At 38.1% G+C, this 25,651-nt stretch overlaps 1 protein-coding gene across 10 annotated transcripts in view; it reads left to right on the top strand.

Annotated features, from left to right (window-relative positions):
* GABPB1 (GA binding protein transcription factor subunit beta 1) overlaps positions 1 to 25,651 on the top strand; it is a 71,499-nt gene that overhangs the window by 18,127 nt on the left and 27,721 nt on the right. For 7 of the 10 annotated variants that reach the window (XM_061428789.1, XM_061428794.1, XM_061428791.1 and 4 more), the window contains exon 2: positions 21,342 to 21,449. In XM_061428789.1, the coding sequence (XP_061284773.1) occupies positions 21,342 to 21,449 (108 nt within the window). Of the gene's footprint in view, positions 1 to 18,810; positions 18,933 to 18,963; positions 19,636 to 21,341; positions 21,450 to 25,651 lie in introns of those variants that run through there. The other 3 variants (XM_061428788.1, XM_061428793.1, XM_061428790.1) reach the window with 2 other exon arrangements.

A 25,651-nucleotide genomic window follows, 5' to 3' on the forward strand; every position in this document is an offset into this window, starting at 1 on the left:
CACCCATTCCAGTGCATTTTAGTTTGCTGATTCCTAAAATGTCAATGTTTACTCTTGCCGTCTCCTTTTAACCACTTCCAATTTGCCTTGATTCAGGGACCTCACATTCCAGATTCCTATGCAATATTGTTCTTTACAGCATTGGACTTTACTTCCATCCCCAGTCACATCCACAACTGGGTGTTGTTTTTGCTTTGGCTCCGTCTCTTCATTTCTGGAATTATTTCTCCAGTCGTCTCCAATGGCATATTGGGTACCTACCAACCTGGGGAGTTCATCTTTCAATGTCCTATCTTTTTGTTTTTTCATACTGTTCATGGGGTTCTCAAGGTAAGATTACTGAAGTGGTTTGCCATTCCCTTCTCCAGTGGACCACATTTCATCAGAACTTTCCACCATGACCTGTCCATCTTGGGTGGACCTATATGGCATGGCTCATAGTTTCATTGAGTTAGAAAAGGCTGTGGTCCGTGTATCAGTTTGAGTAGTTTTCTGTGATTGTGGTTTTCATTCTTTCTGCCCTCTGATGGATAAGTATAAGAGGCTTGTGGAAGCATTCTGATGGGAGGGACAGGCTGTGGGGGAATCTGGGTCTTGCTTTGATGGCCATGCTCAGTAAATCTTTAATCTAATTTTCTGTTGATGGGAGGGGCTGTGTTCCCCTCTGTTGTTTGTCCTGAGACCAAACTATGGTTGAGGTAATGAAGATAATGGCAGCCTCATTCAAAAGATCCCATGCACGCACTCAATGCCTCTGACCCTGCAGCAGGCCACTGCTGACCCACGCCTCCACCAGAGACTCCTGGACACTCATGGGCAAGTCTGGGTCAGTCTCTTATGGGGTCACTGCTCCTTTCTCCTGGGTTCTGGTGTACACAAGGTTTTGTTTGTGCCCTCTAAGAGTCTGTTTCCTCAGTCCTATGTAAGTTCTGGCATCTCTGTGGTAGGGTTAATAGTGACCTCTTCCATGAGGACTTATGCCATACCCAGGTCTGCTGCACCCAGAGCCCCTGCCGCTGTGGCAGGCCACTGCTGACCAGTACCTCCACAGGAGACACTCAAACACAGTTCTAGCTCATTCTCTGGGGTCTCTGAGTCCTGGTGCGCACTAGGTTTGTTTGAGCCCTCTGAGTGTCTCTGGCGGGTATGGGGTTTGATTCTAAATGTGATTTTGCCCCTCCTACCATCTTCCTGGGGCTTCTCCAGATATCTTTTTTTGGTGGGATCCAACATTCTTCTTTTGACTGTTGTTCAGCAAAGAGTTGTAATTTTGGAGTTCTTGCAGAAGATGAGCTCATGTCCTTTTGCACTGCCATCTTGAATTCACACATCATAATGAAATTGTAGAAAACCAATGACATTAAGAAAAATTTAAAAAGTAGCTGAAGGAAAAGATAACCATTGAAGTAGCAGGAATTAGGCTAACAAATGACTTCTCAACAATATAAATCAAAAGATAGTGAAATAATATCTGCAATATGAAATGAAATAAAAACAAAGGAAAAAGCCTGTCAACCTAGAATTTTATGGCCAGTGAAAATATCTTTGAAGAATGATGGTGGAAATAAAGATATTTTAAACAAAAACAGATTGTTATCAACATTGATTAAAGATAATTTAAACCAGCTTCATTCAGTAGAAGTTTTTGTAATGATAGAAATATTCTTTGTGCTGTTCAGTTTTGTAGTTATAAGTTACATAGGACTGGTGGACTCTTGAAATGTGGCTAGTGTGATTGAGGAACTGAATTTTTCATTAATTTAAATGATTACATGCACCTTATTAGTGCAGTCCTAAAGTATATACATCAGGTAAAATGAACCCCGGAGAAGGCAATGGCATCCCACTCCAATACTCTTGCCTGGAGAATCCCAGGTACAGAGGAGCCTGGTGGGCTGCTGTCTATGGGGTTGCACAGAGTTGAACACGACTGAAGCGACTTAGCAGCAGCAGCAGCAGAATGAACCCCACATGGTCAAAATAAAAGATATGAAGGGCTGAAAAATAAAGTGATATATATTTAGAAAATGAGAAGGAATAAGGACTGTATAGAACAGTAAAAATTATTTAATGGATTAAAAAACAAGACAATAGCAGAATGGAAATGAATGGGATTCTAGATTCTGGGGTCCTTGTCTAGAAGGAGGGTAAATTTAAAAAAAATATGTGGAAAACTTTAAATATATAAAAGGAAAGGAAAGAGTATGATGAACCCCACATATTCATTACCTAACTTCACCAGTGATCAACTCATGGCTAATCTGGTTCCACATACATCCCTCAATTAATTTATAACAAATTTCAAGTATCACATCATTTAATGTGTAAATATTTGTTTTTAATCCTAAAATGTTATAAACTTAAATATCATTGTCAGATCCAGTTTCTTATTATCAATATTAATTTCTTAATATACATTTAAGCACTGTTTCTTAATATTAATACACATTTAAGCAGTGTTTCAAATCTCCAAATGATCTTTTAAATGTATTTTATTATTTTTTTATAGTGATAATTTAATTGTTAATGCGTAAGTTCCGACAAAACTGTATGTATATTTAAACATTTTTATTTATTTTTTATTGAAAACATTTATGTAGATATAGATTTTTAACGTATATCACAAGGAAAATGTTACTTAAGGAAATTTGTTTATTCCTAAAAACTTCTTCATTAAATCTAAATCTATAAAATCTTGTTTTTAACTTGGAATCATTGTATTCCATGTTTTTCAACATAATCTGTTTGATCAAATTTTGTTGGTGATACAGCATTTCTTTTTTTAAAAAATTAGTTTATTTAAAATATAAATTTATTTATTTTAATTGGAGGTTAATTACTTTACAATATGGTATTGGTTTTGCCATACATCAACATGAATCTGCCACAGGTATACATGTGTTCCCCATCCTGAACCCCCTCCCTCCTCCCTCCCCGTACCATCCCTCCGGGTCGTCCCGGTGCACCAGCCTCAAGCATCCAGTATCATGCATTGATTTGGTGATTCGTTTCACATATGATATTATACAAGTTTCAGTGCCATTCTCCCAAATCATCCCACCCTCTCCCTCTCCCACAGAGTCCAAAAGATTGTTCTATACATCACTGTCTCTTCTGCTGTCTCGTATACAGGGTTATCATTACCATCTTTCTAAATTCCATATATATGAGTTAGTATACTGTATTGGTGTTTTTCTTTCTGGCTTACTTCACTCTGTATTATAGGCTCCAGTTTCATCTACCTCATTAGAACTGATTCAAATGTATTCTTTTTAATGGCTGAGTAATACTCCATTGTGTATATGTACCACAGCTTTCTTATCCATTCATCTGCTGATGGACATCTAGGTTGCTTCCATGTCCTGGCTATTATAAACAGTGCTGCGATTAACATTGGGGTACACGTGTCTCTTTCAATTCTGGTTTCCTCAGTGTGTATGCCAGCAGTGGGATTGCTGGGTCATAAGGCAGTTCTATTTCCAGTTTTTTAAGGAATCTCCACACTGTTCTCCATAGTGGCTGTACTAGTTTGCATTCCCACTAGCAGTGTAAGAGGGTTCCCTTTTCTCCACACCCTCTCCAGCATGTATTGCTTGTAGACTTTTGGATCGCAGCCATTCTGACTGGGGTGAAATGGTACCTCATAGTGGTTTTGATTTGCATTTCTCTGATAATGAGTGATGTTGAGCATCTTTTCATGTGTTTGTTAGCCATCTGTATGTCTTCTTTGGAGAAATGTCTGTTTAGTTCTTTGGCCCATTTTTTGATTGGGTCATTTATCTTTCTGGAATTGAGCTGCTGGAGTTGCTTGTATATTTTTGAGATTAGTTGTTTGTCAGTTGCTTCATTAGCTATTATTTTCTCCCATTCTGAAGGCTGTCTTTCTAAATTTAGGGCAGTTTTAGCTGCACAGCAAAATTTAGGGGCAAATAGAAAGGTTTCTCATACACCATCTTTCCCCATACATGTATAACCTCTGCCATTGCCAGTATCCGCCGCCAGAGTAGTACACTGTTAACAATCGAACCTGCATTAACACATCACAGTCCATAGTTTACGTTGTGGTTCATTCTTTGCTAAGTTGCTAAGTTGCCTCAGTCGTGTCCGACTCTGTACGGCCTCAGAGACAGCAGCCCACCAGGCTCCCCCGTCCCTGGGATTCTCCAGGCAAGAACACTGGAGTGGGTTGCCATTTCCTTCTCCAGTGCATGAAAGTGAAAAGTGAAAGTGAAGTCGCTCAGTCGTGTCCGACTCTTAGCGACCCCATGGACTGCAGCTTACCAGGCTCCTCCATCCATGGGATTTTCCAGGCAGGGGTACTGGAGTGGGGTGCCATTGCCTTCTCCAGGTTCATTCTTGGTGGTGTGCATTCTAGGATTTGGAAAAATGTATAGTGACAAGTTTGAGCATTCTTTGGCATTGGCTTTCTTTGGGATTGGAATGAAAACTGACTTGATGGACGTGAGTCTGGGTGAACTCCGGGAGTTGGTGATGGACAGGGAGGCCTGGTGTGCTGCGATTCATGGGGTCGCAAAGAGTTGGACACGACTGAGTGACTGAACTGAACTGATAGTGACAAGTATCCATCATTAATGGTATCATGCAAGTAGTTGTTCAGTGCCCTAAAAAAATGACTTTTAAAAATTTACATTTAGTTTCTTCAGACTGAATCCAGAGTCCACACATTGCATTTGATTGATGTGTTGGTTGGATCTTCTAAACTCTGTAGGTTTTGGGGGAAGGGGGAACTAAAGATTTTGACTACCTTTAGACTTTAATACCTGGAGAAGGCAATGGCAACCCACTCCGGTACCCCTGCCTGGAAAATCCCATGGATGGAGGAGCCTGGTAAGCTGCAGTCCATGGGGTCGCTAAGAGTCGGCCACGACTGAGCGACTTCACTTTCCCTTTTCACTTTCATGCATTGGAGAAGGAAATGGCAACCCACTCCAGTGTTCTTGCCTGGAGAATCCAAGGGATGGGGGAGCCTGGTGGGCTGCCGTCTCTGGGATTGCACAGAGTCGGACACGACTGAAGTGACTTAGCAGCAGAATTTAATACATGGTATGATATCTAGGGAACCACTAAAGAAAGAGAGGATGTAACTTCCAAATCAGTAGATGAAATAGATAGAATGTTTAAAAAAAAATCAATCTGAAAGAAGACAAGAAAGAACAGAAACTGAACAGAGAACAGTGGAAAGCATACAATAAGATGCTAGATTTAAACCTAGGTAGATGGCACCCCACTCCAGTACTCTTGCCTGGAAAATCCCATGGACGGAGGAGCCTGGTAGGCTGCAGTCCATGGGGTCACTAAGAGTCGGCCACGACTGAGCGACTTCACTTTGACTTTTCACTTTCATGCATTGGAGAAGGAAATGGCAACCCACTCCAGTATTCTTCCCTGGAGAATCCCAGGGACGGGGGAGCTTGGTGGGCTACTATCCCTGGGGTCGCACAGAGTCGGAACCGACTGAAGCAACTTAGCAGCAACAGCAGCAGATAGTACTTAAAGGTAGAAATGTCCAAATGATTACACAGGTATCATCCTAGCACAAGGCACTATCAGCCTGAAATATTTTCGTAACTAGTATTCCTGTCTCAGTTCTTCCCACCTTCTATGTATTTCCCACATGACTTGAGTTGTTGTTGTTCAGTCACTCAGTCATGTCTCTTTGTGACCCCATGGACTGCAACACACTAGGCTTCCCTGTCTTTCACTATCTCTCGGAGTTTGCTCAAACTCATGTGCATTGAGTTGATGATGCCATCCAACCATCTCCTCCTCTGTTGACCCCTTCTCCTCCTGCCCTCAGTCTTTCCCAGCCATCAGTGTCTTTTCCAGTGAGTTGGGTCTTTGCATCAGTCAGGTGGCCAAAGCATTGGAGCTTCAGCATCAATCCTTCCAATGAATATCCAGGGTTGATTTCTGTTAGGATTGACTGGTTTCATCTCCTTGCTCTAAAGGGTCTCTTAGGAGTCTTCTCCAGCACCACAGTTCGAATTCTTTGATGCTCAGCCTTCTTTATGGTCCAACTCTCGTACATGTGTAGTTTTTTAAAACACTAATTCAGTCACATCACAACCCTTAAGTTTAAAACATTCTAATATCTTCCTAGTAAACCGAATACAATCCAGACTCCTTAAAATTCCCAAAAGGCCCTACATGAAGTGGCCCATTCATACCTTTGTGATTGCATATCCTACTCTTCTACTTTTATCTCAGGGCTCGTATATTGGGTTGGCTAAAAAGTTCATTTTGCTTTCGTGTAACATCTTACCGAAAAACTCGAGTGAACTTTTTGGCCAACCCAGTGCTTGGCCTCTCTCTGGATCACCAGGAACAGTCAGAATTCTTAGCTTTAAGCACCAGAAACCACCTCTGGTGAATTTTATAGGAAAGGAATACATCACAGAAAGAAACTCCTATCGTTACTGTGATTGGAATCTGCTGCCGCTCTTGTCATAATGGATTCTATGTACTTCCTGCTTTTTTAATGGCACTATCACCTAAGTTAAATTCTGGCTTAAATACTTCTCTTTTGGAGAGGAGATCATATGACTGTATCCCAATTGCAAGGAAAGCTGGGAAAGCAGTTAACTAGCTTCAATAATAGGTGGAGGTTTCTTCTTTCAAGACTTTCTTCACTTTCTACCATAAGTGTGGTGTCATCTGCATATCTGCTCAATATCTAGAATTCCCTAGATGTTGAGCAGCTTAAAGATTGTTATATCCATCATGGTGCTTTTCTCTGGGATCCTTCCTTGCTTTGCCTCTTCCTTCATTTGTGTCTCTACTCACATGTCACCTCCTCAAGGAGGCCTGTCCTTAGACTTTTCTTAAATGGCAATTCTTTGTCCCTAATCCAGTACTCTGCATTTTCTTCAGTTCAGTTCAGTTCAATTCAGTCGCTCAATCGTGTCCGATTCTTTGCGACCCCATGAATCGCAGCACGCCAGGCCTCCCTGTCCATCACCAACTCCCGGAGTTCACTCAGACTCACGTCCATCAAGTCGGTGATGCCATCCAGCCATCTCATCCTCTGTCGTCCCCTTCTCCTCCTGCCCCCAATCCCTCCCAGCATCAGAGTCTTTTCCAATGAGTCAACTCTTCGCATGAGGTGGCCATAGTACTGGAGTTTCAGCTTCAACATCATTCCTTCCAAAGAGCACCCAGGACCAATCTCCTTTAGAATGGACTGGTTGGATCTCCTTGCAGTCCAAGGGACTCTCAAGAGTCTTCTCCAACACCACAGTTCAAAGCATCAATTCTTCGGCACTCAGCTTTCTTCACAGTCCAACTCTCACATCCATACATGACTACTGGAAAAACCATAGCCTTGACTAGACGGACCTTTGTTGTCAAAGTAATGTCTCTGCTTTTGAATATGCCATCTAGGTTGGTCATAACTTTCCTTCCAAGGAGTAAGCATCTTTTAATTTCATGGCTGCAATCACCATCTGCAGTGATTTTGGAGCCCCAAAAATAAAGTCTGACACTGTTTCCCCATCTATTTCCCGTGAAGTGATGGGACCAGATGCCATGATCTTACTTTTCTGAATGTTGAGTTTTAAGCCAACTTTTTCACTCTCCTCTTTCACTTTCATCAAGAGGCTTTTTAGTTCCTCTTCACTTTCTACCGTAAGTGTGGTGTCATCTGCATATCTGAGGTTATTGATATTTCTCCCGGCAATCTTGATTCCAGCTTGTGCTTCTTCTAGCCCAGAGTTTCTCATGATGTACTCTGCATAGAAGTTAAATAAGCAGGGTGACAATATACAGCCTTGATGTACTCCTTTTCCTATTTGGAACCAGTCTGTTGTTCCATGTCCAGTTCTAACTGTTGCTTGCTGACCTGCATATAGGTTTCTCAAGAGGCAAGTCAGGTGGTCTGGTATTCCCATCTCTTTCAGAATTTTCCACCGTTTCTTGTGATCCACACAGTCAAAGGCTTTGGCATAGTCAAGAAAGCAGAAATAGATACTTTTGTGGAACTCTCTTGCTTTTTTGATGGTCCAGCAGATGTTGGCAATTTGATCTCTGGTTCCTCTGCCTTTTCTAAAAACGGTTTGAACATCAGGAAGTTCACGGTTCACGTATTGCTGAAGCCTGGCTTGGAGAGTTTTGAGCATTACTTTACTAGCGTGTGAGATGAATGCAATTGTGTGGTAGTTTGAGCATTCTTGGCATTGCTTTTCTTTGGGATTGGAATGAAAACTGACCTTTTCCAGTCCTGTGGCCACTGCTGAGTTTTCCAAATTTGCTGGCATATTGAGTGCAGCACTTTCACAGCATCATCTTTCAGGATTTGAAATAGCTCAACTGGAATTCCATCACCTCCACTAGCTTTGTTCGTAGTGATGCTTTCTAAGGCCCACTTGACTTCACATTCCAGGTTGTCTGGCTCTAGGTGAGTGATCACACCATCGTGATTATCTTGGTCGTGAAGATCTTTTTTGTACAGTTCTTCTGTGTATTCTTGCCACCTCTTCTTAATATCTTCTGCTTTTGTTAGGTCCATACCATTTCTGTCCTTTATCGAGCCCATCTTTGCATGAAATGTTCCCTTGGTATCTCTAATTTCCTTGAAGAGATCTCTAGTCTTTCCCATTTTGTTGTTTTCCTCTATTTCTTTGCATTGATCTCTGAGGAAGGCTTTCTTATATCTCCTTGCTATTCTTTGGAATTCTGCATTCAGATGCTTATATCTTTCCTTTTCTCCTTTGCTTTTCTCTTCTCTTATTTTCACAGCTATTTGTAAGGCCTCCCCAGACAGCCATTTTGCTTTTTTGCATTTCTTTTCCATGGGGATGGTCTTGATCCCTGTCTCCTGTATAATGTCTCCATTTTCTTATCCTGCCTTATATTTTCTTCTTAGCAGTTATCACTACAACTTTAACTGATTGGTTGATTGATTAATTGCCAGGCTCTCCCTTTACTACAAAAGCTCTATGGGTTAGGGACTTGTCTGTTTTTGTTTGCCTTTCTGTTGGAAGATAGTGTATGCTAAGTAAACATTTGTTTAATGAACGAAGAGGAAGTGTACAGATTATGGCATAAATTGCTGATAAAAATGGAAAGGTAGAATTGTTGAGGAGTTAGCTTATTTAAGAAAAAGCTTATTTGGGAAGAGGAATGTTAGAAATGGGTTGGTTGAATATACAGTGGATTAAAGACAATCTCTTTAACAAGTGGTGCTGGGAAAACTGGTCAACCACTTGTAAAAGAATGAAACTAGACCACTTTCTAACACCATACACAAAAATAAACTCAAAATGGATTAAAGATCTAAACGTAAGACCAGAAACTATAAAACTCCTAGAGGAGAACATAGGCAAAACACTCTCTGACATACATCACAGCAGGATCCTCTATGACCCACCTCCCAGAATATTGGAAATAAAGGCAAGAGTAAACAAATGGGACCTAATTAAACTTAAAAGCTTCTGCACAACAAAGGAAATTATAAGCAAGGTGAAAAGACAGCCTTCAGAATGGGAGAAAATAATAGCTGATGAAGCAACTGACGAACAACTAATCTCAAAAATATACAAGCAACTCCTGCAGCTCAATTCCAGAAAAATAAATGACCCAATCAAAAAATGGGCCAAAGAACTAAACAGACATTTCTCCAAAGAAGACATACAGATGGCTAACAAACACATGAAAAGATGCTCAACATCACTCATTATCAGAGAAATGCAAATCAAAAGCACTATGAGGTACCATTTCATACCAGTCAGAATGGCTGCGATCCAAAAGTCTACAAGCAATACATGCTGGAGAGGGTGTGGAGAAAAGGGAACCCTCTTACACTGCTGGTGGGAATGCAAACTAGTACAGCCACTATGGAGAACAGTGTGGAGATTCCTTAAAAAACTGGAAATAGAACTGCCTTATGACCCATCAATCCCACTGCTGGGCATACACACTGAGGAAACCAGAATTGAAAGAGACACGTGTACCCCAATGTTAATCGCAGCACTGTTTATAATAGCCAGGACATGGAAGCAACCTAGATGTCCATCAGCAGATGAATGGATAAGAAAGCTGTGGTGCATATACACAATGGAGTATTACTCAGCCATTAAAAAGAGTACATTTTAATCAGTTCTAATGAGGTGGATGAAACTGGAGCCTATTATACAGAGTGAAGTAAGCCAGAAAGAAAAACACCAATACAGTATACTAATGCATATATATGGAATTTAGAAAGATGGTAACGATAACCCTGTATACGAGACAGCAGAAGAGACACTGATGTATAGAACAATCTTTTGGACTCTGTGGGAGAGGGAGAGGGTGGGATGATTTGGGAGAATGGCACTGAAACATGTATAATGTCATATATGGAAAGAGTCGCCAGTCCAGGTTCGATGCACGATACTGGATGCTTGAGGCTGGTGCACCGGGACGACCCAGAGGGACGGCATGGGGAGGGAGGAGGGAGGAGGGTTCAGGAGGGGGAACACATGTATATCTGTGGCGGATTCATTTTGATATATGGCAAAACCAATACAATATTGTAAAATTAAAAAATAAAATTAAATTAAAAAAAGAAATTGGTTGGTTGAAATCTGGGATTTGGAAAAAAGGGTCATGACCATTGCAAATGGGAAATATGAGGTCTGGAATAAGGTGGGCTTGTATGGAATGAGGAAGAACTATTAGATTCTGATGACTGTTGGAGGTTATTAAATGGGAGGTTAGAAAACTGGATGAAATGAATATATGAGGTTGAAGTAGTTGATACACGAACTTAAACTGTAGGTTGAAATTTTGACTTGATTGCTACAGAGTAAAAGGTTACTCATTTTTTTTAATTAAAAATAAAATAGTATTTTCACATAGCTGAGTACTGTGCTGCTGTAAAACAATTTGATTTATACCTTTTTTTCCCCAGATTCCACATGTAAGTGCCGTCACGTGATACTTGTCTTTTTCTGTCTGACTCCCTTCACTGTGTATAATCTCTGGGTCCGCCCATGTTGCTGCATATGGCAGTATTTCATTCCTTTCTTATGACTGAGAAATCTGTTATGTGTGTATTGTTTCACATCATGGTTTTCTCTGGATGTATGCCTAGGAATTATTGATATTTTTACTTTGACAGCATTTGATATATATTGTAGGGTAAAATCCATAAGTTTTATGCTTCTGTGTGTGCTTGCTCAGTCACTTCAGTTGTGTCTGACTTGTGACTCTATGGACTATAACCTGCCAGGTTACTCTGTTCATGGATTATCCTGGCAAGAATATTGTAGTGGGTTGCCATTTCCTTCTCCAGGGGATCTTCCTGACCCAGGGACTGAGCCTGTGGTTCCTGTTATTGGCAGGCAGATTCTTCACTGTTGAGCCACCTGGGAAGCCCTTTTTGTTTATATATTAGGAGGCAATAGAGATACTAGCGTACAATTCAAAGAAACGAAGCAAAAAAACCTGACAGTGATAAGTTGAATTATAAATGCCAGTATGACTTTATGATTTAAAATATTTATTTCTTAATTCTACCTAAATATATATTTCTTTCTTAGCTCTGCCCGTGGAAAAGACCTAGAAAAAGTGTGTCCCTTTGGTAAAAATGAGTACTGCTCTTGCTCCAGTTTTGGTCTTTAAATACTTCTACCTAGGATCCAGAGCTCCTCAAGAAATGACTGATTCCAGGATTGTGGCGGAAACATACACAGTACAACTGGAACGTGTTTTGCCAGAAGTGGGAAAACTTTCACAGACACAAAAGCCAACCCAAAGAAGCCCTTGGCCAAAATTGAGACAGATTGAAATAAAAAAGAATAAGGAGAGTGTATAGAAACAAACAAAAAAACCCAGAATAAATGGAAATGGCGTTTATACCTGTTCTTTACTCTGAAAATCAGTAAACATTTGAACTGCCTTTTTAGTAGAAACTATATTATAGTTAATGAGGAATGCCAGATAGTAAATATAGAAAGAATTATAGAACTGGAAATCACAATTTGTTACAACCTTTTATGGAATAATTGACTTGGGCCAGGATCATTAATGGATTATAAAAGTGTTAGTCAAAAGGTTCATTGGTAATTGAATATTCACATGGAGCCAAAGCAAATCCACAGAGTTCTGGTTGGTCTTGAAGTAATATGATAAAGCTTGACACATACACAATATCGTTATGCTTTCTGTTGATGGATATTTAGTTTGCTTCCATGTCCTAGCTGTTGTAAATAATGCTGCAGTGAACATGGGGATGCATCAGTTTCCTTAGAATGAAACTAATTTCGGAGAAGGAAATGGGAACCCACACCAGTATTCTTGCCTGGAAAATCCCATGGACAAAGGAGTCTGGCGGGCTACAGTCTTTGGGATTACCAAGAGTTGGACACGACTTAGCAACTAAACCACCACCAAAACTAATTTAGAGGTGTAACAACCAGATGTAGTGTTTGTCAGCTTTAAAGTACATTTGTTTTTAGAAGGGAGCAGGAGGAAGCAAGATGGCCAACTTTTAATTTAGAATGTGGGTGATGGGCACATGGGTAGGTGTGTTTGTGTATACACACACACATATATACACATATACATATACTTTTCTATGTTTGAAAATTTTTGTAATAAAAACTTTTAAAATAGTTTTCTGTCGATACTTAAATCGCTTGTAGTTTCCTTTTTTCTATTACAAAAAGTATTTCTATACACATTCTCATACATGTTGCTCTCTTTGTACACATGCTGTAGAATATACAAGGAGATAGGCTAGCTTCTTAGCAGTGGAATTCCTGAATCAGTGGGTAGGTGCTTCTTCAGCTCGACTAGATACTGATGAATTGTTCTTCAAAATGATTGTACTGATGAGAAAGAGGTCATGAAATGTACGACTTTTCTACTAGATGATGAGTTCTTTGATGGTAGAGACTCACATACATTTGTGTGTTTAGTTGCTAAGTTGTATCGGACTCTTTGCAACCGCATGGACTGTAGCCTGCTAGACTCCTTTGTCCATGGCATTTTCCAGGCAAGAATCCTGGAATATGTTGCCATTTGCTAACTCCAGGGGATCTTCCCAACCCAGGGATGGAACCCGAGTCTCTTGTGTCTTCTGTATTGGCGGAAGCCCCCTAGAGACTCACATATAGAAATATTTAAATTGAATGAAATTGTATTTTAGGGAGATTGCCTGGCAGCAGGATGGAGAAACCAGAGTTAGGTCAGCTAAGAGGCTATTGTGATGTTTAAAGTATGAAGCTGTGAGTGTATAGGAGTAGAGGTAGTGGAGGGGAAGGAAGGAAATAGAAATCTTGGAAAGAAAAGATCAAAGTGTATGCATTCTTATTGTTGGATGTTGATACTTCACTCTTGTGCCTTACAACAGCCAGCAGTTGATTGGTTCCACTTTATAGTAAACAAGTATGTTATGCTTTCCTGGTTAATTCAAAACTGTGTACTGGTCCAGATCTAATAGAGTTTTAGCCTTATCTCCATTCTATGCTCATACTCATTTTCAATCCTCAGTCTCTTTCTGGGATAAATACACGTGATTTAAGAGAGACTAGTAGTTGAATGAGGTAAAGGGACAGTGAGTTGCAAAGATGAAGTAGAGTCCAAAGTAGAATCTATGGATGTTTCATCCCCAAATCAGTTTGTGAAGTCTTACAAGGACTAAGGCTATATCTTCCTATAGTTTTTAGAAGGAAAGTCTATCTAGTCTCATAATGGAAAATTCATCGCATGCAGTTTTTCTAAAAGAATGCCATATATATATATATAAACATATACATGTTTATATATATATTTTTTTTTCCAGTTTTATTAAGATATAATTGATATACTGCATTATATAAATTTTAAGGTATACAGCATAATGATTTGATTTACATACATCATGAAGTGATTATCACAGTAAATTTTAGTGAATGTCCACCATCTCATATAGATAAAAAATTTTGTGGTGAGAACTCTTAGGATTTATTCCCTTCACAACTTTTATATATAACATACAGCAGTGTTGGAGAAGGAAATGGCAACCCACTCCAATATTCTTGCCTGCAGAATCCCATGGACAGAGGAGCCTGGTGGCTACAGTCTTATCGGATTGCAAGAGTTGGGCACGACTGAGTGACTAAGCACACACAGAGCAGTGTTTTTTTTTTTTTTTTTTTTTTTACTTAAGCATAAATTTAATAAAATGTGTGCAGGATTTGTTTGCATATAAATGGGAGACAAAGATGAAAGGATTCAAGAAAGATTTACAGAAACAGAGAAATTGCATGGATTAGAAGACTCAATACTGTTAAAATGTCAAGCTTCTTACCACCTTGATTAATTATATTAATCATGTTGCACATTACACCCCAGTACTTACTTATAACTTCTTATAACTGGAAGTTTGTACCTTTTGATTATTTTCATCCAACCCCTTCTCCTCACCCCCTACCTCCGGTTACAGCAAATCTGTTTCCTTTAGTTTGTTTTTAAGGTATAATTGACCTACAACACTACAGTAGAATGTTGTATATAGATGCCCAAAGGTGAGGAAAAGAGCTATTAATATATTCTGTATTTTTTGGTCTCTATTTGAATAGAAAACTGTTACAACTTTAAAGGTCAGAGCATTGAGAATGGGCTATCCTGTATATATATATATTTTTTTGCTACATTGTAAGGCATGTGGGACCTTAGTTCCCTGACCAGGGATCGAACCCATGCCACTTGCAGTGGAAGTGCAGAGTCCTAACCTGGACTGCAGGGAAGTCCCTGTAGGCAATATTCTTAACCTGTAGCAAAAGCAATAGAATATAGAGGTGAAGGTAAAAGAAACAGATCCAATATGGAGTCAGATTTGTTTTCCTCTATTACAGTATCTTGTATTTATGAGTGTGGGTGGGAAATGTGCTGGGCAAAATCTGTATTTAAGCTCTGTGGTGGTTGTGTGGGATTTTACTATACTATTGTGTCTATTTTTATATATGCTCAAAATTATCCAAAAAAGTAAAAAAATATAAAGACTACAATATTCCTTTATGGTATATATTAATTTAACTATTTGTAGTAAGGCATTTCCGTGTTTTCCAATTTTAAATAACACTACTATATATACATTGATATTTCAAATAGTTTTCTTGTGATTTCTATGAGTGGAATTACCAGGTCAAAGTGTGAAAATTTTAAAAGCTTTAGATATACACATAGTGTTAAATTTCTTGATGAAAAACTAGAAGAATTTTATTGGGTTTATAATTGTACTCATTGAGCATGGGGTGATATTGCACATTTTATTCTAAAATTTTGAATGAGACAAAGTTTATTATTAAGTATATTATAGTAGGCTTACATTTTCTAAGTGTTTTAATTCATTTTCTTTTTTGAGTGTTAATAGTTCACATAGAACTAATATTTCCATTTTATAGAGAGTTTTCATGTCCAGTAAATGCTGGAATTCTCACAATAGCTTTTTGAACTATGAATTCAGTTCAGTTCAGTCACTCAGTGGTTTCCGCCTCTTTGTGACCCCATGGATTGCAGCACGCCAGACTTCCCTGTCCATCATCAACTCCTGGAGCTTGCTCAGACTCGATGTCCATCAAGTCGGTGATGCCATCCAACCATCTCATCCTCTGTCATCCCCTTCTCCTCCTGCCTTCAATCTTTCCCAGCATCATTTTTGTGTACATGCTTTATTTGTTAAAATACCATTAGATTATTCCTCAGGATAAGAGCAAAGGTCATCCCCTGCAGAAACTTAGGATCTATGTACAGCATTTTACAGAAGACAACACTTGAGCTGAAGCCTGCATGCTGACCAGAGAAGGGTGACATGAGCGGACTCAGCAAAGAAAGGAAGTCAGGCAGGGCAGGGAAGGTGCCATCTGAATCAAACTTCGGCCACCATCAGGGCAAGTCTTGTGATGGTCACAGATTGGAGGCTGTTTTTGGAAGGATCGAGTACCACACAGGGGTTCTATGTGTCTTCACAGCTAGACCCAGGCTGAGGTGCCATTAGGTCAATGTCACTCAAATTTCTGGCCAGCCATACTCTTGCAGCAAAGAGTCCCAAATTGAGAATCACGTTCCTCTGGAAGTCATTCCTGTCGGTTCCAAAGCAGTAGACGCCCTGAAGCCAGTCTCCCAATGTTGTCTGGAATTTGGGGAGCTTCATTTGCTGAGGCTGCAGCGGTCATGCCAGCCCCACTGAAAGCCATAGCAGCACCTCCACTCTCCGTAAGAACTCTCAGTTCAGTCGCTCAGTCGTGTCCAACTCTTTGCGACCCCATGGACTACATAGCAAGCACACCAGGTTTCTCTGTCCATCACTAACTCCTGGAGCCAACTCAAACTCATGTCAGTTGAGTCAGTGATACCATCCAACCATCTCATCTTCTGTCGTCCCCTTCTCCTGTCTTCAATCTTTCCCAGCATCAGGTCTTTTCAAATGAGTCAGTTCTTCACATCAGGTGGCCAAAGTATTGGAGTTTCAGCTTCAGCATCAGTCCTTCATCAGTCCAATGAATAGGCAGGACTGATTTCCTTTAGGATGGACTGGTTTGATCTCCTTGCAGTCCAAGGGGCTCTTAAGAGTCTTCTCCACATCACAGTTCAAAAGCATCAATTCTTCAGCGCTCAGCTTTCTTTATGGTCCAACTCTCACACCCATACATGACAACTGGAAAAACCATAGCTTTGACTAGATGGACCTTTGTTGGCAAAGTAATGTCTCAGGTTTTTACTATACTGTCTAGGTTGTTCATAGCTTTTCCTTGAAGGAGAAAGCATCTTTTAATTTTATGGCTGCAGTCACCATCTGCAGTGATTTTGGAGGCCAGGAAAATTGTTTGTCACAGTTTCCATTGTTTCCCCATCTGTTTGCCATGAAGTGATGGGACCGGATGCTATAATCTGTGTTTTTTGAATGTTGAGTTTTACACCAGCTTTTCCACTCTGCTCTTTCACTTTCATCAAGAGGCTCTTTAGTTCCTGTTTGCTTTCTGCCATAAGGGTGGTGTCATCTGCATATCTGAGGTTATTGATATTTCTCCCGGCAATCTTGATTCCAGCTTGTGCTTCATCCACCTTGGCATTTCACATGATGTACCCTGCATATAAGTTAAATAAGCAGGGTGACAATATACAGCCTTGATGTACTCCTTTCCCAATTTGGAGCCAGTCTCTTGTTCCATGTCTGGTTCTAACTGTTATTTCTTGACCTGTATACAGGTTTCTCAGGTGGCAGGTAAGGTGGTCTGACATTCCTGTCTCTTGAAGAATATTCCAGTTTGTTGTGATACTCACAGTCAAAGGCTTTAGTGTAGTCAATGAAGCAGAAATAGATGTTTTTCTGAAATTCTCTTGCTTTTTCTATGATCAAATGGATGTTGGCAATTTGATCTCTGGTTTCTGTGCCTTTTCTAAATCCAGCTTGAACATCTGGACGTTCCTGGTTCACTTTCTGTTGAAGTCTAGCTTGTAGAATTTTGAGCATTACTTTGCTAGCGTGTAAGATGAGTGCAATTGTGTGGTAGTTTGAATATTCTTTGACATTGCCTTTCTTTGGGTTTGGAATGAAAACTGACCTTTTCCAGTCCTGTGGCTACTGCTGAACTGTGAATTACAGAAATTCAAAACAAAAAAGACTTTTCAAATTAATTACTGGTAGTAAGTTCTGTTACCACTAGATGGCCCTCTCAGCAGGTACTTTGGAGCAAAAGTAGCTAGTTCATAGACACTTTGAAGTTCTTCTATAGATTTTATTAACATACATTTTAATTGGATTTTAAAAATGGTTTATATCAGATTATGATAAGCTGTTTTAGAAATAGTAAAGAAATTCAAGAGGGAGTTTTTTGCAGTGGGTTTTGTTGTGTTTTCTTCTCAAGAAGAAGAGAGTTTTAAACTAAGTGGCATTCAGTACCATACACATAATATATTTTCAGTAAATATTTTAAACCTTCATTAAAATTTATTGAATTGAATTAGGCTTCTCCATTTGCTTGTGGGAAAGATATTTGCCACTTTGCTAAAGCAAAAAAGCAATCTTTTCTGCTAAGTCTTTAAGTGATTTTATATAAATCTAAGTCTTTATCTCTGAGGATTTAATATATAGATAATGAAGTAAGTAAACTGATGGCTTGATGTGGAGCTATGGTCCCCTTGGTCAATTTTGTTGTCCTAACAAAATTGAGCTCCTCTAAGGGTCGATTATTCTACTGTAGTGTTCATGGTTCCTGTCTGGTGAGAAGTATGAGTGAAATTGCTATATTTTAGTATTTTTATCATCCTAACTTTTACTATCTTGACAAGAAAATTAGAGCATCTTTGACTTTGGTCTTATTTGATCTCACATGTATGTTCTTCTGTTGATTTTTCAATCTTATTATATTCCTTAGTTTTGCTTTTATAATAAATATTTTATTTTGCATACTCTCCTAGCTTGAAATGAAAGCTATAGTTAATATTATCTGTACAACTTAAAAATCATTGTATCTCCCTAATTTCAATATAAAGGGAAGTAGAAGAAAAGCAATTTATAATAATATGTGTATTTCAATATGTAAGTACTGGAGCAGATTGCACTAGATGAAGCAGAAGGTAGTGAAATGCTTGTACCTGTACATAGAATCACTATGAATGTAATAACTGTGAAAGCTGGTTACAGTGTAGTATTATATTGGCGATTCAGGTACCCAAGTGGTATTGGCATTGGTGACATCATTTTCCAAAATGGTGAAAAACTCTTAAAGTTCTGAATGAAAGAGATGAATTGTTGCATTCTAGAAAATTTGGGATTCATTAATACTGTGGGAAAATACATTGTGTTTACTTATTATTTATTTCTAGTTTTAGATATATTCAGTGGGACCTTTGAAAGTCAGCCAACATGTGACAGTTGTTTGCCATACTGGTTTGTTCCCGGCATTGCTGGACCTCTAGTATCCCTGACACTTGCCCTTTAAATGAAGGTTAAGTATTCATCCCATCCTTCCTCCCAAGTAATCCCTAAAATACCTCCATATAGCCAAAGGATCCATCAGGCAGTATGTGTGCTGAATGAATGCAGATTGATTTATTACTATGTAAGAAGGGGACGACAGAGGATGAGATGGCTGGATGGTATCACCGACTCGATGGACATGAGTTTGAGTGAACTTGGGGAGTTGGTGATATACAGGGAGGCCTGGTGTGCTTAACGATTCATGGGGTTGCAAAGAGTCGGACACGACTGAGTGACTGAACTGAACTGAAGACATATTTTTAAATGCATATTTGGGGGAAAGACTTATTTCATTGTAAAAGCAGGTTAATATGAAATTTTGGTCATCCATTACTATCTTTGTTAGTATGGCCAGTTTAGATTTTGCTCTGCCTCTGTAGAACAGGGGTCTTTCTTTTTTACCTTATCCACTCCAGTACTCTTGCCTGGAAAATCCCATGGATGGAGGAGCCTGGTAGGCTGCAGTCCATGGGTTCACGAAGAGTCGGACACGACTGAGCGACTTCACTTTCCCTTTTCACTTACGTGCATTGGAGAAAGAAATGGCGACCCATTCAAGTGTTCTTGCCTGGAGAATCCCAGGGACGGCGGAGCCTGGTGGGCTGCCGTCTATGGAGTTGCACAGAGTCAGACACGACTGAAGCGACTTAGCAGCAGCAGCAGCCTTTAGTGTAGGACATTATTATTGTAGATTCTTTGCCTAGTGAATATGATGTTAATTCACATCCAGCTGGTACATATTCCCTAGGAAAAATTCTTCATTGAAGAACAATAACCTCTTTTGATTTTAGTACTTTTAGTGGGATAATGGAATATTTTGGGTTCCGGTGACTACAGCAAGGTATGAATAAGAGAATGGGAGGAAAAAGAAAAGAATATCAGAAACTCAAGAGTGAAAATGTTGTGTCACAAAAAGGCACATAAACCGCCCCCCCCCATAAAATCCACAAGAGCATATGGTTGTTTTTCTTATTTTTCACGTAGGTTATATTATGAATTATTTGTATTCTTACAGATTGAACAGCTATAAGAAATTCTTTCCTGTCTAGTGACAAATGCCTGTTTTGGACATAAGCATCTCACCTAGTCACCCAGTATTAACATCTATTCCTGGTTACTCTTTCTGTTTGGTATTTCTGTGTTATGAAATCTACTAAAAAATAGAATAATTTAAGCACAAACATGTTCTTTTGGGGACATTTTTTAACCAGCCCTTTTAGATTTCCTAACACCTCTATGTGTGATGCATTCTGTTCCTTTCTGGTATAAATAACCTCTCTGAGCTCTGTCGACATCCTTCTCAACACATACGCCTTTCCCCTCTTCTAGATAATACTTGTTCATAGCAGACTGGGATACACTAATCAACCTGACACTCCTCTCTTATAATTTATTTTCCCTCAACTCAAACAGTATTCACTTTTTGAGACAAATTCATGCGCCAGTCATGTTTCTTGTGTAAATTTAAGGTGTTGTCTATCTTCCCTTCCATACAACCTTCGTATTCTACCTGTTGCCTTTCCTGTGGATACATATAACATCAGTGAATAGTCTTTCTGGATTTGGGAACTTTCTTCTCCCTTGGATTCGAGCATTTCTGATACTTTAAAAATCTTTCTTTCCCTACGTATTCCTGTTATGCTCTTTCCCCAACAGATATTTCAGTATTTCTTATTCAAGACAATACACACACCCACCCACTCCCTAGACTGTGACGTTAGTTTTTTTCAGATACCTTGTGTATCTTGTATTCAGGATTTCAGTTACAGGGCATACTTACTTTATAGATGCTTAGTGAGACACATACTCTATTGATAATACTGTTAGACTCTCTTTTCCTTATTGTCATTAAATGTAAATTGTGCCTTTTCTGAAAGAACATACATGCAAATCCCTGTACAAGGATTGAAAATACTTATTTTCAAGTTCTGAGCACATTTACAAAAGAAAATTATGATAGATTTATTTTAAATTTTTACCAGTTAAAGAGGGTAATGTATTTACTTTATTTATGTTTATATTTGCGAGCTAATTTTATTGCTGCAGCTCCTCCGGTGAAAACAGTTTGTTGCTAGTTTTACATTCTAGACAAGCTTTCTCTACCTCTTACCTCTTCTATTTTTTTTTTTTTTACTAGCTATGTTCAGAGAATTCAAACTAATTTTATTACCCTAGGTAAAAATTTAATAAGAAAGAAAAATCTGCTTCCAAAGTTCAAATAAAAATTACTTTTGTGTGATCTGTAGTTTCAGATTAACTATATCACAACCTTTTAAAGAGATAATTGAGAAATGACTTATTAATAAAGATAGAAGGGGAAAGAAGTCATGTCATAATATATAAATGGAGATGTTAAATTCACCTGTGTTTTGTTTAGATGTCCCTGGTAGATTTGGGAAAGAAGCTTTTAGAAGCGGCACGAGCAGGTCAAGATGATGAAGTTCGTATTTTGATGGCTAATGGAGCTCCTTTTACTACAGACTGGGTAAAGAATGATTTTAACGTTGTGGGTTTTTTTTTCTTTCTTCTTGTTCTCACTTTTTGTTTTTCCAGTTAAAAGTTTAGTCAGTATTGTGTTTATAAATGGTGAAAAGTAATTTTTTTCTTTGCAAATTTGTTTGCAGTTTTAGACTTACAGCTTTTTTTTATATAGTTTTTTTAAAAAAATATTGGACAACCTTATCTAAATATTCTGTCCAACCATGGATTTTTCCTTAAATTATGCATTTCAGTAATGTAGGATGAATGTAAAAGGTAGCTGCTTAAGATTTAATTTAAAGGCCTTATAAATAGCATAGATAGAATTTATAATTCAGAAAAAACAAATTTGGTGTTAATGTTATAATTGATTCTAAAAAGTAAAAGTGTTTGCATTTCAATTGATACTTGTGAAACTATTACAAACATGACCCAGAAGGAAGAAAGATATGGGAAGGAGTTCTTAGTAATTATAGAAGGCAATTGTGAAGAAGATAAAAACCTTAACTATTCAATTCTGCAGGTAAATCAAAAGGGATGTTCTTGGTAGTATGGAGGGTTAAGAATCTGGATTAATTCTCCCACTGGTAATGACTAAAAATTCCAGAGTTTTGATTTTGTTGTTTTTAGCTTACTTGTTCCATGTTCTTTTTTATTTTTTATTCAGAACAAATTTTTTTATTATGGAAAATTTCAAACACATTAACCCCTGCATACCCTTCAAAAATTATCAAATCAGATGAGTCTTGTTTTCTCTGTAGTCCCATTTACTTTCTTTATTTTGTATTATTTTAAAGTAAATTTCAGGAACCATTTTGTTTCATCCATAGATTTCAGCACCTGTCTTTAAAAGATAAAGATTTTTTGACTGAATATTAAAAAAAAAATTGTTAGTCCACCAATGAGTTAGACAGGGATTATCAACCTGAAAAACCAGGCGAAGGCCAGAGCCAGAGAAATTTCACACTTTGAACATTTACCAACTCAGTACGTCTATTTGCTTGTTGGTTTTCCCACCTCCCTGGCATAGGTGACTTTAGAGGAAGACCTGAGACTGCTCACACAGAGAAGTCTTATAGAGATACTTTCCCCATAATACTGGAATCCCAGAGAGATGTACCTTCATGGTAAGGGTAAACCAGAAATACCCTTCCTTCCTCCTGCCTGCCCTTGCCCCTGTTGGATACTGCAAGACAAATCAACCGGCCTGATCTAAGTATCAAATGGAGAGAGGAAAATTTTTGTTGATGTGAATTTGGAGTCAAACATTTGTGGCCTTAACTAATAAATACTTATATATTCTGCAAAACCATGAAGTGAAAAATGAATTTAAAGTGATCTTTGGACTAGAAGTTTCCCCAGGTCTCTGACATGAGCAAATGAATATCCTTTTTGGAGGGACCTACTTCATCCCAGACTTTATATCCACAAATGAAATTCCACGAAAAATGAATGGTCGGAAATAATTGAAGACACAGGGACACAAAGCAACTTGGATAATAACCCACTGGAACAACTGATAGCATTAAGCAGACTTATAAGGACTGTAGATAAAATTTTAACAACAGATGAGGAGCAGCTGAAGAGAAAATTAGTAAATAAAAATCATCCACAGTGCAGCACAGAGAAGAATAGAAAATATGAATGATGTCAGGAGTCCTGAAGGCTAGTGTGTGAGAAAGTCTAACATATATCTGATCATAAATCTACAAGGAGAGTGAGAATAGGGATGAAATTATTTTTAAAAGATAATGGTTTAGATTTCCCAAGACTGGTGAAAGATGGTAGCTCACAGATTCAAGTAACCCAGTAAATCTCCAGCAGGATCAATAAAAACAATCAGTACACATCTAGACACATCATTGTGATCCTGTAGTACATCAAGACAAAAAAAAAAGCCTTCGAAACACCAATGAGGTATCGCCTCACACCTATTAGAATGGCTCTCATCAAAAAAATCTTCACATAAATATTGGCTAGAATGTGGAGAAAAGGAAATTCTTGTGCACTGTTGATGGGGAAGTAAACTGGTGCAGTCACTATGGAAAATGGTGTGGAGGTTCCACAAAGAATTAAAAATAGAACTATCTAGCAGTTCCACTAGTATCATACTGCTAGTGTGATCTAGCAGTTCCACTCCTGGGTATCTTATCTGGAAAAAATGAAAACTCTGAATTTGAAGAGCTGCATGTACCCCAATGTTCATAGCAGTGCTATTTGTAATAGCCAAGATATAAAAGAAATCTGAGTGTCTACCAACACAAAAATGGATACAGAAGATGTGGAATATTACTCAGCTATAAAAGAATGAGATTCTGCCATTGGTAGCAATGTAAGTTAGAGAAAGACAAATACTGTATGATCCTACTTGTTTGTGGAATCTATAAATATATATAGCAAAATAGAAACTGGACTCACAGATATAGAAAACAAACTAGTAGGGAGAGAGAAGCCAGGAGGGACAAAATAGGATATAGGATTAAGAGATACAAACTATGTATAAAATAGATATGCAACAAAGATATATTGTATAACACAGGGAATTGTAGCCATTATTTTATAATAACTTTTAATGAAGTATAATCTATAGAAATACTGAATCACTAGGCTATATACCTGAAACTAATATAATACTGGAAATCAGTTATACTTCCATTAAAAAAAAAAACCTTGAAAAAACACCCAAAAACCTTAAGAAAAATTATCAATAATACATAGAAATTCCCATGACAGTAATGACAAAGGAGATAGGGCAAATAGCTTGATATGGTACTTTACTAAAGTGAAAGTTTAAATGATCAATAAACATGAAAAGATGCTCAGGTACATTAAAATTGGGCAAATGCAAAGTAAAATCATGAAATACTATTGCATATTCACCAGATTAGCAAAAACAAAATTAAGAAGTCTGGCAGTACCAGCTATTGGTGAGGAGATTCATATATTGATACAAACATTTTGGAGGACAATTTGGCAGTACCTTGTAAGTCTGAATATGTACCTGCCCTAAGGAATAGCTATTGAACTTCAAAGAATATTCCCAAAGGAAACTTGTTAATAAACTTGAGACATGTGTAAGACTATTTTTAGTAGCAGCATTATTCATAATAACAAAAAACTAGAAATTTTAATGTTCAGAATAGATTGGTTAAATTAATTGTGGCTTATTCACTTGGTAGAAAGTTACAAAGCATAGAAAATAAGTGAACCACACTTAAATTCATCAACATGGGTGAATCTTAGGATATTATGCAAAAGAAGGCAAGTCTCAGGGAAATACATGAAATGTGATTCTATTTAAGTAAAGCTCAGCAGGCAGAACCAAAGTATATTACTTAGAGATATATAGTAATAATAAAAAAAGCAAAGTAAAACAATGTTTATCCCAACTTCAGGGATTAAGGGAAGGGTTTTTTAGGGAGTGGCATGTAGAAAGATTTTAAATTTTGGTAATGTTTTATTTCTAGACTCTGGTGGTGTTTACCTTATTTTTTCCCTTTAAACTACATATATGTATGAATATATATATGTATTTTTTGTATCATCAACCAAAAAGGTAAGGTCTCAAGAAGAAAAAATAAACCTTATAGCATACTAAGTAGAGCTCATGGCTGCTAAATGGGCTGCTGAGATACTTATTAAATATTAGAATATAAGAGTATAGAAAGGGCCAGTTTAAGAAACAGAATAGAATATGGAGAAAGAAAGGACTGTTTAAGAATCTTCTTTGATCTGCTGGAATGAACATCCCTTAAAAATACAAGGCTTTTAATAGTACTAAAATAAGTATTCCAAGGGTAAGTGATTTCCATTTTTACCATGTATTAAGAGCACATGCCTAGCTTTGTATTATGACTCTTGCTGTGTGACTTCAGGCATATTAATAACCTCTTTGTGCTTAGTTTCTTTTACTGCCAAATGAGGATAGTAATAGTACCTATGTTATAAGGAGATTAAATGAGATAATAAGTGTAAAGGCCTTAGAATAGTGCTTGCTATGGAAACAGAAGCCTTAGTTGCTATTATTACTGTAGTGGTGTTAGCAAATCACGTGTTCTAGTGAACTATCTTGGTTCTTTAAAATGAATGCCTTGATAATCATAGAGTTGTAGGGACTTTCTGTGCTTCTAAATGCTTGGGATATAATGTAATTCTAATTTTGACCTGTTAAAAATTATACCTCTGATAAAGCTCTTCTTCACATATTAG

Source organism: Bos javanicus, chromosome 10 (genome assembly GCF_032452875.1).
Source record: "Bos javanicus breed banteng chromosome 10, ARS-OSU_banteng_1.0, whole genome shotgun sequence".
Classification (NCBI taxonomy): Eukaryota; Metazoa; Chordata; class Mammalia; order Artiodactyla; family Bovidae; genus Bos; species Bos javanicus.